Source organism: Astatotilapia calliptera, chromosome 16 (genome assembly GCF_900246225.1).
Source record: "Astatotilapia calliptera chromosome 16, fAstCal1.2, whole genome shotgun sequence".
Lineage (NCBI taxonomy): Eukaryota > Metazoa > Chordata > Actinopteri > Cichliformes > Cichlidae > Astatotilapia > Astatotilapia calliptera.
Window position 1 is genome coordinate 29,373,136 of NC_039317.1, and position 15,847 is coordinate 29,388,982.

A 15,847-nucleotide genomic window follows, 5' to 3' on the forward strand; every position below is an offset into this window, starting at 1 on the left:
GATGTATTTCTGAATCAACCATGAAGCATGGGGTTGTGTCATGAAGGGCATCCAAAAGCAGCTGAAAATCAATTTAGGTCATATCTTATAAATGAATAAGACCTATATGAATTTAAAATAATGATTTATTTACTTTAGAAATACAAATAAACACAATACACTGCAAATAATAAAAATATAATAAATAAAATAGAAAATTTTATGGGAAGAAAATACTACAAATAGTACAAAAAATGCAAAAGAATACAATTTTTTTTTTTTTTTTTTTAATCAATTTAGATTATTTAAAAAAAAAAAAAATCCCTACACTTTTTGTGGACTTCATTAAATATGAACTTATTTACAGAGTCTCTTTTATTTGGCAGTTTTCGTCCTCCGTAGATCATCTACATTTCTTACCTCGTTCCCTTTGGTGCCGTTGATATATTTCTTCTCTTTCAGCTGCTGTAAAACACAAACTCTGAGTGAGATGACTAAACACCATTTTAAATAAATGGTTAAAGGTTCAATGAAAGAACCAGTTAAACAACTGTCAAGATTTGTTAGAGTTTTGTCCTACCAGATGTCTGAACTCCACTGAGAGGCAGCCGTTTGAGTAGTCCTCAATGTCCATAACTTTAGTGTTGTTGGTCAGGATGAAAAACTGACGACTTCTAAGGAGAAAAGGAGAGAAAACTTGATTTTCTTATCAATGTTTACCAGCATCCATCTATAAGATGGACTTAATTCAGAGGATGAAGTGTTTGTGGATTGTTTTAGACAATAACTTAAACCATATTTAAAATCTGTATGTAGTTTTCAAAATAAAACACTCCACTTATTTTACTGTAAAGGTTTTTAAATCAGGGCGATTTTAAGAAGGTTCAGCTGCAGACTGTCCTTCCTGCAATGTATAACACCGTATATAATCTGTCAATACATGTATAAATCTAAAACAGAGATCTATAAAAGAAAACCAAGCTGATTACATTTCGCTGTAAATTTTTTTGTTATAATTTGCAGATGAAATCTTTAAAGCCCACATATCTTTATGGATTTTTGAATAACTGACAAGTCAATAAGTTATAACAAAGTCAAGTACATTATGCGAGTGTTTCCTGTCTTCCTATTTCCTATTGCTTTTCCTGTCTGTTCCAGTGCGCGGTATCAGGCTAACACTACCAGAAGGTGGCAGTAAACACCAGCTGTTTAAACAGCAAAAATTGAAGAAGTGCTACTTCTATAAAAGTGAAGTTCAGGCAATTGGTTTTTAATGAACATCGAGTATTTTTGCTTTGTATCCTACTGAGAACCGAGGAAAAAAGCAAGAGAACAAGTAAATCTATCACGGCATGCCTGTATTCATTCACATCTCAGAAAACATTCTTAATCACTCACTTTTCTTTTTTTAATCCATTTGCTTTCAGTAAACTCCTATAGCTTTTAAGGTGACTTTAACCCAATAATATGTTTTTTCTGCATCTGGTTTTACAGGAAGTTAGAGGCAAAGTTCCCCCGAGGTGCATGTTTGGTTTCCAAGTGCTTTTTCAAACCATATTTACACCTGGTAACGCCAAACAAATAACACGCCAGTGAAGCCATAAAACAGGAAGCTTTAGGGCTGATTTTGGCTTTTAATCTTTAAGTTTTTACCCCCTTACAGACATTTCATTATTTTTTTTCCAGTCTTGAATTTGTATGATGTTAAATCAGAGTGGATATCCCTGTATGAATACCTCAGGCACAGATGCTCCGCCCACCTGCTATTCAAACCTTTTGCTTTCAAGGGGGAGCCTATCAGAAGTTGTCTTAAAGAGGAAGAAGCTAAAACAGGTTATTTCATGTAGAGAATTAAATGAGGGGGTTCTAAGGTCCAGTATTAGATAAAGTAGTATTATTTCACTAAACCATGCCTAACTACTGTATTAGCGAGCAGATTAGGTTGCTTTTAATCTGGTGCTGTTTCCTGTTCTTGGACATTTAGTAGTAGCACGCTTAGACAGTTTGTACTCACACTCTGCCCGGGGGGAGGTCCCTGCAGAAACACACAAGCACAGCACACAACATTTTTACCTTATTTTTATTCAAGCAATGAAGACAGGTTTACTGTGGGGTCCATTTAATAAGAAAATAAATCATCTTACTTGTCAAATGTTGTTTTCACTTTCAGCTGATAATCCACTTCTGGAAGTTTAACCAGGAGTCTGCAAGAAATCAGAATAAACTGAAACAAACTGCAACCCAACAGCAGAAACAAATCCTGAAACAACAAGATGTCACATCACCATACCTGACTTTGGTGGTGAACTGTACTCCAGTCTTAATGATGAGGGGTTTCTGTGGATGTGTGGGCATACATGGCTGCTTCTCCACCACAAATGAACTGTGAAAAAAAACCCACACCTCGATTTACAATTTCACTTTAACACCCCGAGCTTGAGAGAGAACATTCAAACCACAGCTGGCCGTGTTCCTCCTCCGGTAGTTACCACCTTTCGGTTTATTGTCTAATGTGTTGTCAGAAGCTGAAGCAGAGGAGGAAGTCGTGTTTTTCATTTTTCAGAGCACTGAAAGTTGTTCTGCACAAAGATGAATTGGGCTGGGATCCCTTGCACTGCTTATTACACATCTGCATCTCCTCCTCTCCCGTGTGGCATCCCTCAAGGCTCAATCCTGGGACCACCTCTGGTTTCATTATATAGGTTATCTTTCGGCTAATAACTTAACAGCTTCAGTGGTATCTAGTACCATTTCTTTCTTTCTTATCTCAGTGAATGTGTCACTAATTAATTAATTGTCCTTTATCTTACTCCTGGTAAAACTGGGGTTTTTGTGTTAGGCTCTGACAGTTTCTCTAATGAGACCCAACATTAAATCACTACTCTTATTATTATAGATGAAGCTACACAGCTGTCAACAGGTCATTAAAATCATTTCAAGCTTCAGCAGCAAAGAGATATACACAAAAGAGAATCAATAACTGTGATTCAGCATACTCTAAGTAGATTCTGCTACTCAAACTATTGCACTTTTACTTCAATTTTAGTTTTGTTTAATAAATTAAAAGCATCTAAATACTTCTTTTCATAACAGGGTTTAATTTTTTGTGCAGCTAATTTCAGAGGTGGGAATTAACAAAGTAAAAATACTTTGTTATTGTACTTAAGTAGAATTTTTAGTTATTTGTACCTTACTTGAGTATTTGTTAACACTTCATTCATTTCAAATTAAATATTCTTGTTCTGTGTCACCACATTTAAAAAAAATAAAAATCATAGAAATACCCCCACATGCAACACAGATTTCTTTCACAAATGCTAAAGGAATAAAATGTCTTCTGCTGAGCTGTGTTGGTACCTCTTGATGAGATGGTAGATGAGATATTTCACTCTCTCTTCCATCTGAGGCTTTTGCAGGGGTATTGGGTCGCTCTCATAGGTCACCTTCACCACCAGCTCCCCCAGTTTGTCCAGCTGACGCTTGATCTGGAAAAGGCTCTGGGCAGTCAGGGTGAACCTGAGAGAAGCGAAGAATAGGATGAGGGCAGAGAATTTATCTGATCTTTATTTAGTAAACTACTTAACTGACAACTGACAATTATAGAAGATCGTTTCTGCCACTGAAAAAGAGAAATGGCTGGCAATTAAAAATCGGGGCGATCGTGGCTCAAGAGTTGGGAGTTCGCCTTGTAATCGGAAGGTTGCCGGTTCGAGCCCCGGCTTGGGCAGTCTTGGTCGTCGTGTCCTTGGGCAAGACACTTCACCCGTTGCCTACTGGTGGTGGTCAGAGGGCCCGGTGGCGCCAGTGTCCGGCAGCCTCGCCTCTGTCAGTGCGCCCCAGGGTGGCTGTGGCTACAATGTAGCTTGCCATCACCAGTGTGTGAATGTGTGCTTGAATGGGTGGATGACTGGATATGTAAAGCGCTTTGGGGTCCTTAGGGACTAGTAAAGCGCTATATAAATACAGGCCATTTACCATTTAAAATAAATTAAAAAACAAAAACAAAGCGTTTTTCAGTCACAGAAACAAGCTTCCATAGTAATTATACTAACGAGTTAGCTATATAGTTAACCAAGTAATATTCGTGTCAAGTTGGGCGACATATAGCATATATTTTACAGTATATATCACAGGGTGTCATATGTACTGGGAAATTAATATTCAATCTATAAATAAATATTTATTAGAAATAATGTATACATTTATTTTTTTGTATAATGAATTTACTTCAGTTGGTGTTGGTCCTCCATATATCTATATAAAAGCAGATATACAAATGGTACTTAACTATTACAAATGCAACAGATATACAACCATATGTCCTGTTTACATAATTTATTAATATTATTTTAGCATTTTTGGGCTTCCATACAAAGTACTGGTTATGGACAAATCAAGTGTGTGATCATGTATGAGTTGTATAGTTTTAATGTTTTATTTGGGAACAGAATGGTGTGTATGTGTAAGTTTGGTGATGGAGTTTTTATTATGAATGAATGATGAATTTTTATGAATTATTATGTCTATTTTTATGCTTAAGGACAACAGATGGAAATTAGCCCTTGGCTATAATCTGGTATGTTTACATTCATGTAATTTTTTTTTTTTTTTACATTTATGTTCATTAACATGCACTGTCCTAAATAAATAAATAAATAGATAAATAAATAAATAATTAGCATTAGCAGTAAGGATTTCTGACTTTTTGTTGGAGGTCATTACCAGCTCTGCAGCTGCTCCAGCCCGGTGAGCAGAGGACCCCCGATGGCAGCAATCTGCTGCCTTCGTTTCCAGTCCTGCAGCTCAGGGTTTAGCTGAGAGGTCATCAGGTCGTCAATCTCTTTGATCACAACGTCCATCTTTGATAAAATCTCCTAACAAAGGCATAAAATACAGTGTTTATGGCTGATCAACACACTGTGAATGAATTTTTTTATTTGTACACCTGCATATATTTTTGTCACGTTTCAGAGCTTTGCATGTGCGTACCTTCCTTTTAAAGTCAAGCCGGTTTAGCATTTCCTGTAGTCTTGTTACTTCCTGTTTCATCACGTCAGAGTTTCTATCAGTTGATTCTGACACAACCACAAAAACAGTAGTATGAAATAAGAATTCTAAAATAGTAAATGACTTTTTATTTTTACAACTTGTAAAATGGCTCACCTCGAGACTGCAGGGTCTTGTAGCGGAAATCAAAGTCATCTTGCATGTCCTCGATGTATTTCACAGCCTGGTCCATCAACTGGAAACACATTTTTTTGTGTAAAATTCATCAATAAAATTCAGCTTTGTGTTTTCTCCATCCTGTATTGAAGGTGTTTGAGTTACCTGCACGCTGCCCCTGATGATCCCAACTCTGTTGTCCATGTTCTTCTGCCTCTCAAACGCCACAGAGTTCTGCAAAGACTTCTCCAGAGGACCCTGTAAAAAAAAAACAAAAAAAAAAAACATTTACAACTTTGCATTTCTGAACAGACTGTAATCTTTATTTACTTCTGATTTAACCATATCAACATTAATGACATGACTCTCTCATATGTCTGTTGGTGCTGCTCCCACAGCATCATAACTAAGAGCTGTTGAAATGTTCAATTCAATTTTATTTATATAGCGCCAAAGCACAACAAAAGTCGCCTCAAGGCGCTTTATATTGTACAGTAGATACAGAGAATGTTGCAAATGTTGTGGCTTTGTGATTCAGGGTCATGTGGGGTTCATGTTCAATACAGTGTGTAATGAATGTTTTTTAAAGTTGCTTTTTTGCCATCTTTAGACAAGAAAACATTATTAACTTTGGGAAAATTCAGGGTGCCAGTGCATGAATAAAAAACATGTTACTCACTGGTTTTGGTCTCTGCAAACTGAAGACTTAGTTAAAGACTGGATCTTCATCATGTTTATGTCTTTGAGGCATTTTTTAACCAATTATCTGAGAAATACCACAGTTTATTTTGAGGTAGAGGCTGTCCACAGCTTTGGGGTGAGTGAATATTCACCATAGTATTATAGTATTAGCACGTAGCTGTGTCTGTGTACAGTTCATGGATGCAGCATGGTAATCAAGCTTTCTCAAGTTAGCTGAAAATTTAGTTAATATGTGGACATGTAGCACAGTGGCTACATGCATCTTTTGTATACAGTCGATTTATTGGACATATCGTGTACTGGGACGTGTTGAATATTTTTCTGGCACATTAAATTTTAACATTGCGTGGGTAATATTTTGGGAACAAACAGCCTCTGTGCACAGAGAATCTCTAAATGTTTAAACTCTAGCTATGAGTATCTGCATATAGAAGACCTCTTTCTTCCTCTGAAACCTGAAACCAGACTGAGTTTAAACCTGCAATAACAGATGTGTTGTGCCATCTGATGTGAGCAGAAGCTGCAAAGCATCACTGAAACGTTTTAAGGCGATATAGTAAACTTCTTTATGACTGCTTTAGTTTTTGGTCTTTACAACGTTTTTTTGCACGGATATTAGAAAGAAAAGGTGTTAATGATGTCTGTGTGCTGTGTAGTGCTGGGGAGGTAGTCCAAGGTGAGTTTATTACTCTTTATTGGCTCCAATAACAATAAAGTTATGGTGCATTAAACCCAAACAGTGAGCTAAGTGAAGCAGCAGTCTCTATGGAACAACCCAGCTTAAACAAACACAGTTATCCTGTTCACGGGAGTAGAAACACTTTAGTGATTACCGTAAAAAGCCAAACACTGATTGTTGGGAATAAAGTGAACTGGCTGGTTGGGAGGGTGGGGGTGTGAAATATGTTTTACAGTGTAGTCTTCCTGGTAGTGGCCCAGATTTACCAGCAGAGACTGTAATAAAGGGACTTTCCCTTCACTGAGGCAGACAATGTGACAAACCTGTTCTTGCATGCAGGCACTGGAGAGAATACGGCGCTCTTCCCTGAGACAGGTGGAGATGACTCTGGCCATTACAGCAGGATTGGTGGCGTATTTCAGCTACAGTGACGCAAACAGAGAAAATTTCAGTTATAAAACCCCCTGAGAAAAAACCTTCGAACCAATGATTTCCTAATGATGTGATCATTTGTGTAAGTAGGCTATAAAACCAACCACAGCATGATCAATACTCCCACAGTGTCTGTTTATCTGTGAAGAAGAGATGAAAAGGAAATCCCTGACAGAGCAGAAGCCCTTTAGTTCAATAACAAAGGAATGAAGTTTAACTGGACACAAAACGAGCATTCTCCGTGAACAGCAGCTGAGTAAATAAAGTCAGATATTTGGAGCTCATCCAGGTTCGACTCTTTAAGGGCAAAGAATTTAACCACAACATTTAGTTAAATATTAGAGAACAGATTCGAGCGTGTGAGCCTCATTTATAAACATGTAAAAGTTGCATAATCAAAATTGTAATGATGCAACTTGCACCATGAGGTTAAAAAATAAAATAAAAGAAGCAACATTAAGACAAACCTTGTTAACCTTTAGCAAATAACCCTAACTGAGGATTATTGTCCACTAGAAACCTTAGATTTCTTAAGTAGGGATAGACTTCAGGGCTCAAATTATTATTTTTGTTTTAAATTGCATTCCCTATCTATGAGTGCCACATTTATTTATTTCTCCATTCAATCTATCCATCTACGTTCATTCACTCATTAGCATTTTCTCCTTTTCTTCAAAGATGTATTTATTTCATTATTTTCGTAATACATTCCTTTTTTGCTTTTTTATGAGGCAAATCACAGAGTTATGCAATGACATTAATCATTAAAATAAGAAATTTAAAGTAAGTAAAACAGTAGAATCAATAGAAACATATATTGTATAAATAAATACCCACATTTATTGGTTTTAAAGTCGTTAATGGCCTTTTGATGTTTTTTGGTTTGTTTTTTTTGCATTTGCTAAATATTGATAAGTGGGATTATATATTTTGTTTCTGTGCCTTTAATGACATATTCTTTTTCGTGAATTCGGTATTCTAATGATGCCTTTAATGGTATATTCATTCACTTTTTTAAAAATCAACTTATTTTTGATTTTGGCAGTTTGGCACCTCCATACATTCCTGCCAGATGCCTGTATCTTTAAATCTCTTTATTTTTAGACTATATATGGCTAATATATGCGGCAGAAGCCACAAACTTTCCGAAGCTGCATATCGGCCTCTACATACATTCAAATGCTCACTAAGAAAAGTACAAAAAACTTCTTCTGGAGGAAGAGGGAAAGTTTTTGTCTCGCCTTCAGGTGTGACTAATATTTCATCACTAAAATGACAGACTGAGGACGCACAAACGCACACACACACCTACACGCTCAGTCTTATGACAGCGGCAGTGATGCACTGGTATCCTTTCAGAGTTTGTACCGTTCACCAAGCTGACCTACATTATTCAGCAAAAATTCACTATAAATACTTCTCCTGCTGTTATGGGTACTTTACAGTCAAACCCAACACTCCTGACATTTTCCCTCAGCAAGCAGCGAAGGTCAGATTAAAAATGTGCGCCTACCACTGCGAGGGATTTCCCCTCGAAGAAAGACCCTGCGTGAACATGAATGGAAGAGAGATTCAAACATGAGCTAAAATCTCTCCTCTGTTACATGAACACATAACAACAACAACAACAAGCCACAAACACCGTCGACTATCGCACAGGAGTAGCTACTTCCTCTAAGAAGTGTTGACACATAACACATATACATATTCACAGGAAGCAGCGGTATGAGCCTCGAGGGTTCATTCTGCAAGAGGTATCTGTCTTTCTTCCAGAATAAAAGCGAGTGACGACCACAACCAAACTTCCTGAGAAGCTCCTCTGGCAGAATATACATCCTCAAAGGGTTCATCGACAGAGAGAATAACTTAAAGCGTTTATAGACAACAATGAAAGAAAGGAATTCAATGTGCAAAAGCTCTTTACTGACTTCAATTGATTAAAACAGTAGCAGCAAAAACAGGAGCTGCAGCTTTCAGGCAGCACACAAACAGAAAGCTGCACATTTACAGCAATTCCCAACTCGTGAGCACGGCAATTATTTTACTTCCCTTTCACCTCAGGCACATGTACACACCACGAGGCTACTTCTCCAAATTGAGGACGCTTTAATGACAACAGTTCAGGGAGTTCACGGCTGAACGTTTTCTCTGTGTTCAGTTTGTTTGAGGTGTGTGGATAAAAGTGCACAACAATAACAAGAAGCCACGGGCAGAGCAGCACTATAACCTACAAGTACTGAGCAAAGAATCCAACATGACCTCTTTTCTGAGCTGTACAAAGGAAACTCATGTAGAAACACCACAAATATCAACTTAAATGAGAATTAAAGCTGCTTAATCTGGACTGCCATAAATAAACTGCAGCTAATTACGAACTTTGCAAAATTCCCACAACTCCTGAATACTTTTAAGTCTGCAAAGTTCAGCTAGAAACTTCTTCTACAGATTTGCATGCAGTTGAATCCATGCTCACAGTTGTGGCTTCAACAAAAAAAAAAGAACAAAAAAAAGCCTTTTCTTCGAATGTAATCATGAGAAATGATTAACATGCATATACTTCCTCAAAAACATCCTGGAGCTCCACAGCCTGCGCTGAATCATGTGATTTATGTAAAACTATCAGACTGATCAGGATCATCAGATTTGCTTTAATCAGCACGACACAAACATGAGTCTGATTTTAGATGCTGTGGGGCTCTCTGCTAGTAGCTTGTATTCTTTAGGTCTGATCAGTTGTGCAGAGAGTATAGCTCTGTACACGTCACAGTCCATTCTGCTGCTTATATCAGAAGTGACATCATCAGTAAACATAAGTGACCCGTTCCTGCAGCCATAAATGCCCAGGCCCACACTACCTCCACCATGTTTAACAGATGTTATACGCTTCAAATCAGATTTCTCTCCTTCTCCAAACTTTTATCTTCCCTTCACTCTTGTAAGACTTTATCTTCTTTCAGGACTCCAGAATCCGGCCTGCCTTACCACAGACCTCACCTGGCCGTTAAGTCATCAGTCAACTGTCCAATTACTTTTGAGACTCTAAAAATATAACGTGTGTATAAAAATAGCTGTATCTCCTACACAGTTAATACAGAAATTGTTAAACCCCTTGAATTAAAGCTAAAAGTCTGCACTTCAGTCAGCTCTTAACTGTTTCATTCAAAGTAGTTATTTTTCAGTAGTTTTGAATTAATATTCATTTATATTTTTGGCAGTTTTAATCCACTATGGATAACAGTAATATTAATATTAAATAAGAAACTCAAATTTTTATTTTTGGCAGCCACCATAAATAATGTTAACTAGATAAATCACTATTAATTGAATATCAGCATGTATTATTAATATTTTTTATTTATGTTAACTTTTTGTATTTTTGTCATTTGCAATCTTCCATATAAAAATACCAGTACCTAACTAACCAGCTTTTCCTCCATATGCGATTTGAAACCCATATCTTTGTCATCTTTCTGCCATCACCGTGTGCCGAACGGTCTCATTCACTGCTGTGTAAACATGTATGTGACGCTTTAAAAGCACGTGTTGAGCTTTTATCTTTCCACATGATCACGTCGTAGTAAAAATCTCACCTGTTTCTTCTGTAATATGTGTCAATAAAACTGTGTGAGTAGAGCATACACACTTCCTCTATTTACACTACATCTGTCTGTCAAGGCTGCTTTCCAGTATGGGGCACATTAGGGTGACAGTTGTTTTTGTCATCTGTGGAGCACTCAGTAAGTGCATCATGTGAAAAAACAAGCATGTAGCTTCTAGCCTGTCCTAGAAAACAGGAAGTCTAACAAATGTTTGTGTTACAAAGGCAGATCTGAAGTGCTGAGAAATTAGATGTCTGGGGGAGAGGTGGACTCACTTGCAGCTGCTGCTGGATTATTTTCATGTTGTGTCGTTGCAGAAAGTTCTGCTCCTGCGAGCGCACCCTCTCCAGCTGGGTCAGCAGGTTGGTGAAGAGCACGCCAGCCATCGACTCGTCGTTCACCGCGGTGTCCCTAAAAGTATACAGAGTGACACATTCAGGAGATTCAGAGCAACAAAACCTGTGAAGAACAAAGAAGTTGCTTTACCACCTACCACAGACCTACAAGGTCTTGAATAATCAGGCCCCATCTTATCTTAATGACTTTAGAGTACCGTATCACTCCATGAGAGCCCTTCGCTCTTAGACTGCAGTCAGACCAGTTGCAGATGGCTGCTCCTCCCTGTGCCTGGTTTTGCCAGAGTTTTCCTCCTCTTAAAAGGGAGTTTTTCCTTCCCACTGTTGCCAAAGCGCTTGCTCACAGAGGTGAGCAAGTTGTTGGTGTTTACTCTGCATTATTGTAGGGTCTTTACCTTACAATATAAAGTGCCATCGGGGAACTGCTGTTGTGATTTGTTACTATATAAATAAAACTGAATTGAATAGTTCCTTGCTCAAGAGTCAAAAATAAGTGTGATTTGGGAAGTTCTGACAATAGTGGTACTTTTGTCCATCCATCCATTTTCTTCCAATAAAGGGTTGGAAGACAATGGATAGGCTGCACTCACCTGCAACCACCATGGACAGGTGCCAGTCTGTCATAGGGCTAACACAGAGAGACAGACAGCCATTTACACCTATGGGAAATCTAGAATCATCTGTTAACTTAACCCCACTAACTGTATGTCTTCGGACTGTGGTGTGGGAGGAAGTCAGAGTACCCAGACAGAACCCTCACAGACACGGGGAGAACATGTCATGCCCCCAAAAAAACAAAAACTGCAGTTCCTTGAATGATCACTGAAGCCAGACTTCAAGAGTAAGTTTGTCTTCTTGGTTTTTCTCTCTTCTCATGCCGATAATGATGCCGCCACAGCTCTGTACCCTTCATTCCAGTACTTAGGGTGCGAATTCCCCTGCAGTATTCTCGTGAGCAATAGATGTCGCAATTGAGACAAAACTTCCACATTCGCACTAGTATTGTCTCTTCAACCCAGCAGAAGCACAATGGACCATTTTAAAGAAATCGACAGCTGCAGGACCGGCTGACACGACACCAACATGGTGGCTTGCTACAGCAGGTGTGACATCACTTAGGCGTACAGCGCCGTTCGCAAGGGGATGAATGGCGACATAACAGGATCCTTCTACTCCCAAGTTAAAAATCATAGACTGTATTTAAAAAATAAATGTAGCTACCATTACATAACCTATTTATTTCTGATATATGCATTTCTAGACTGAACTTAACCAATAATCTTTGAGGAGAAAAAGGTCTTTTAAGTTTTGAAAACAACAAGAAACATGTACCTTTTCTTTGTATAAGAAAAAAAATAAGAAAACTATGAAAAATTATGTCTTCAATACATTTCTTGGACTTTTTAAATTGTATTTCTTGTGGAATAAAACTCAAAGGTTTGTAGCCTTATGTACATGTTATTTAGTGAAGGAATGGAAGAGCCTTCAGGCAGGTTCTCTCAGATCTGCCCAGCACCGTTGAAAAATGTACTTTAACTCAGACCACAATCATTCCTAAATCCTGCTGAAACCGAAAACTAAAAGCATCCATTTACTCTCCTTTTAGCTAAAAGCAAACACTCTGTGGGTGATAAATGATCACTGTTCTCGTTGATAAGGAAGAAGGTGCAGCTACAGCGGGTTTTTCACTGAAAAGAGCTTCCTGTAGGAAATGAGGTCTATGACGTGAAGTTGTGGGCTGTAAAACCAAGAAGTCATGGTTTTGATCAATCAGCTTCAACTGAACAAAAGTATAAACTCAGCGATTTGAACTCAGCTTTGTCAACATGTTTTTGATGCACAGGTGATCGTTTATGTTTGCACAAACTTTCACTGAGCTTCAGAAGACGTCTGGATCAAAAACTCCTGCTTTTCTGGATTTAAATTTAAAAAGCCTAGACCCATTAAAAATATAGATATCTATACACTTAAAATATTTGATAGACAATATTTCTGTCTTATTTTGCTTCAGAACTATTACATAGGATTATTTCCTTGAATTATTTATTCATCCATTTTAATTTCAAGTTACTCATTTCTAAATTATTATTTTTTCATCATTTTGCCTTACTCCATTTTTCCTCAAGTATTTTTCTTAAAGAATATTTATTTAGACATTTATGCTTTATTAAACAAATATAAACGGCTGACATTGTGAGTGTTTATGGAGGTGATTCTTTGCCAGCATATTAACACCAGACTCATATCCTAAATATATTTTCATATACTTATTATTTGGTTATCTTTAGTCTTATGTACAAGGTTATTATAGTCGACTAAAACTAATATAAAATGAATAAAATAAATATTTGAGTTAACTGAAATAAAATAAAAATATGCATTTTATTAACTGAAGATGATAACTCCATGTGACTGAGTCATGGGTTTATTTAGTACTTACATTACAAAAAATAAAACTGATACTAAAACTAAACCATCCCCACCCTTTGGAAGCAAACTACAACTTAAGTTAAAGCACAAATAAAAACTCACTTATATAAACTGCTATATTACAATCATTACAAAGAAAGAAGAATGAAAAGACAGACATATTTGGTAAATAGTAAATAAATAGTTCACAATACTTTGATAAAAAAGAAAAACATTAATATTACATGTTGTGTACTTAATTGAATAATTATTTATGTACTAAGTCATTAATTTGTGTATTTAGTTAATGTTAATTTTGGCAGCTTCAGTCCTCCATACCATGTGGTCTTTCAGCCTATGAAGACAGCTGCCTTTTTTTGTAATACAGACTTTTTTTTCCCCACACTTCTTTGCACATAGATGAAGACTCACCAGTCCTGAGACTCGATCCAGCTGGCCAGCCCCTGCCTGATGTCCATGGGGAAGTTATCGTCATACAGGTAATCCACCTGCTCCAGGAGTCTGATCTCCAGCTGTTGAATCTGCTTCCACTGGCTCATGATGCTGTGCCTTCGGACACCACGCGATGCACACACCCGTTATCACCAAAGAGTGCTCTAAAAACATGAATAACATGTTAAATATTATCTAAAATTACGGATTATTTATTGTATGTAATTATCTGATCGTTTAATGTCGCTTCTCCTCGTGTTTGTTACCTGAGATGTTTCCGCGCTGCCTTCCCGTCAGCTTTCATCTACCATGTGCACTTGTTTCCCTTGCGCTGACTTTCGTTTTTTATATGTGCCTCTCAGATCAGGAAGCGACCTCATTTCCCCTCAGTGGCTGTTCTCAGGTACTCAGAAGGCCCCTCCTCCTCCTGCCAATCACACACTCAGAATGATCCTAAACTTTTAGACAGGTAACAGGTGCAACTAGAAAAGTGATACTGTAAGGTTATATAAAGAAACAGACTAAGTTAGAGAAGTAGCTGAAATGAATGCATCATATTTATCTCAGCTGATTACATAAATCTTTAGATAGGTAATTAATGATCAAAAATTACTTTCAGCTAGATCACAAATTAATGATAAACAGTCTAAATGACCAACCAAACATAATGGATAAACCATAAACTGATGAAATCAGTGACTGTAAACAAACTTTTATATAGTAATTTATGGAAGTTTGTTTGCACCAGTTTTGAGTTATGTATCTTAGAATTTCAAGTTAACAGATAGCAGAAAATATGATTTAATTTTTTTTTTTTAAATGGTGGAAACAAGCATCTATAGGCAATTGTTGAATTACACTAGCTAGATTAAATTATGAGTTAAAGGTGATAAATTATTTATGACTAGCTGATAAACTGCTTGCTAACAGTTTGCTAACATTAAACCATTATGTTGCTTTTGAAGCTAGCAGTTAAATTGGCATTATGACAAAGTATCAAATTAAATTAAATTACTAGAAATGTTGATAGGTTTTGTTAAAGTTATACCAAGTGGTTAAGCTGTCTAACACTTTTAACTGACAGTTAAAATGGTTAGCTAAACGCAATGGGTGAACCATATACTGTAGCTAACTTTATCTATATTCTTAGGCAACATTTGACATTTAAGATTATTATACCAATAATAAAATAATTTACAAACCTTTTAAAAAAAAAAAATCAAACAGTTCAAAACACAATTAATGAGCCATAAAGTGTTGAAATGTGTTTTGATTTTGATTCTGCTGCAAAGGCAACTTTTTAAATACCTTGGTTAGTAGCTAAACTAACAAACTAAGAGTAACACAATCGATTAACACCTGTTATATTAATAGCTGAGACTGTTAACTAAATACAGTACATAAACCACAGAATGTATATCTTTAAATATATTGCTAATTTAAATCATAAATTAAAATATGTGTACTTTGCTAAAGATACAGTTAGCAGTTGTTCCTGTTAATTTTTCCATATTATGTACTGGGGTATATTTGTCAGGGGCAAAATCTTAGTACATTCATTTTTTTTTAAATCAATTAACACTTATTTTATTTTCTGTCTTTACCTTAATAAGACATTTATTTTGTCACTCTCTACATTATTGGCTTACATACCATTTATTCACTTTATTCACTTTTAGTCACTTACAGTTATTTATTCACCTTTCAGTCACTTTAATTTTAAAACTGTGTAATTTTAAAACTGTATATTCTGTGTATTTATTATTTCACTCTTATTGCCTGTTCTTATTGTCCTTATCTTCATCGTTATGGTGCCTTGTTGTTTGTTAATTGCCCCTTGGGAATAAATAAAGTCTTCTGATTCTGATTCTGTTTTTAATTTTCCAAATTCTTCCCTGATAAATAAAGTACATCTAATCTTACCTTATAACAAAAAAGCTTATGAAACGTAGAATGACTGATTAGGACAGAACTATACAAAAGAAGTGGCACATTTAAATAGAAAAGTTTAATAAAATTCTTGCTGAATAAAAATATAAATGCAATACAATAAAGAGCAAATAAAAACTCTAACC

The 15,847-nt window shown here is 36.5% G+C and overlaps 1 protein-coding gene across 2 annotated transcripts in view; it reads right to left on the reverse strand.

Moving 5' to 3' along the window:
* Window positions 1-14,128, reverse strand: part of LOC113007678 (signal transducer and activator of transcription 4) — a 20,867-nt gene extending 6,739 nt beyond the window's left edge. The window contains exons 1-14 of one of the 2 annotated variants that reach the window (XM_026144486.1): window positions 14,039-14,128; window positions 13,752-13,936; window positions 10,830-10,965; window positions 6,847-6,945; window positions 5,308-5,400; window positions 5,143-5,221; window positions 4,969-5,054; window positions 4,702-4,853; window positions 3,337-3,495; window positions 2,270-2,362; window positions 2,124-2,183; window positions 1,994-2,014; window positions 560-650; window positions 400-444 (exon numbers count right to left, since the gene is read on the reverse strand). In XM_026144486.1, the coding sequence (XP_026000271.1) occupies window positions 400-444; window positions 560-650; window positions 1,994-2,014; window positions 2,124-2,183; window positions 2,270-2,362; window positions 3,337-3,495; window positions 4,702-4,853; window positions 4,969-5,054; window positions 5,143-5,221; window positions 5,308-5,400; window positions 6,847-6,945; window positions 10,830-10,965; window positions 13,752-13,879 (1,242 nt within the window). In that variant the 5' untranslated portion in view covers window positions 13,880-13,936; window positions 14,039-14,128. Of the gene's footprint in view, window positions 1-399; window positions 445-559; window positions 654-1,993; window positions 2,015-2,123; window positions 2,184-2,269; window positions 2,363-3,336; window positions 3,496-4,701; window positions 4,854-4,968; window positions 5,055-5,142; window positions 5,222-5,307; window positions 5,401-6,846; window positions 6,946-10,829; window positions 10,966-13,751; window positions 13,937-14,038 lie in introns of both variants that reach the window. The other variant, XM_026144485.1, reaches the window with a different exon arrangement.
* Between the last annotated feature and the right edge of the window lie 1,719 nt (window positions 14,129-15,847).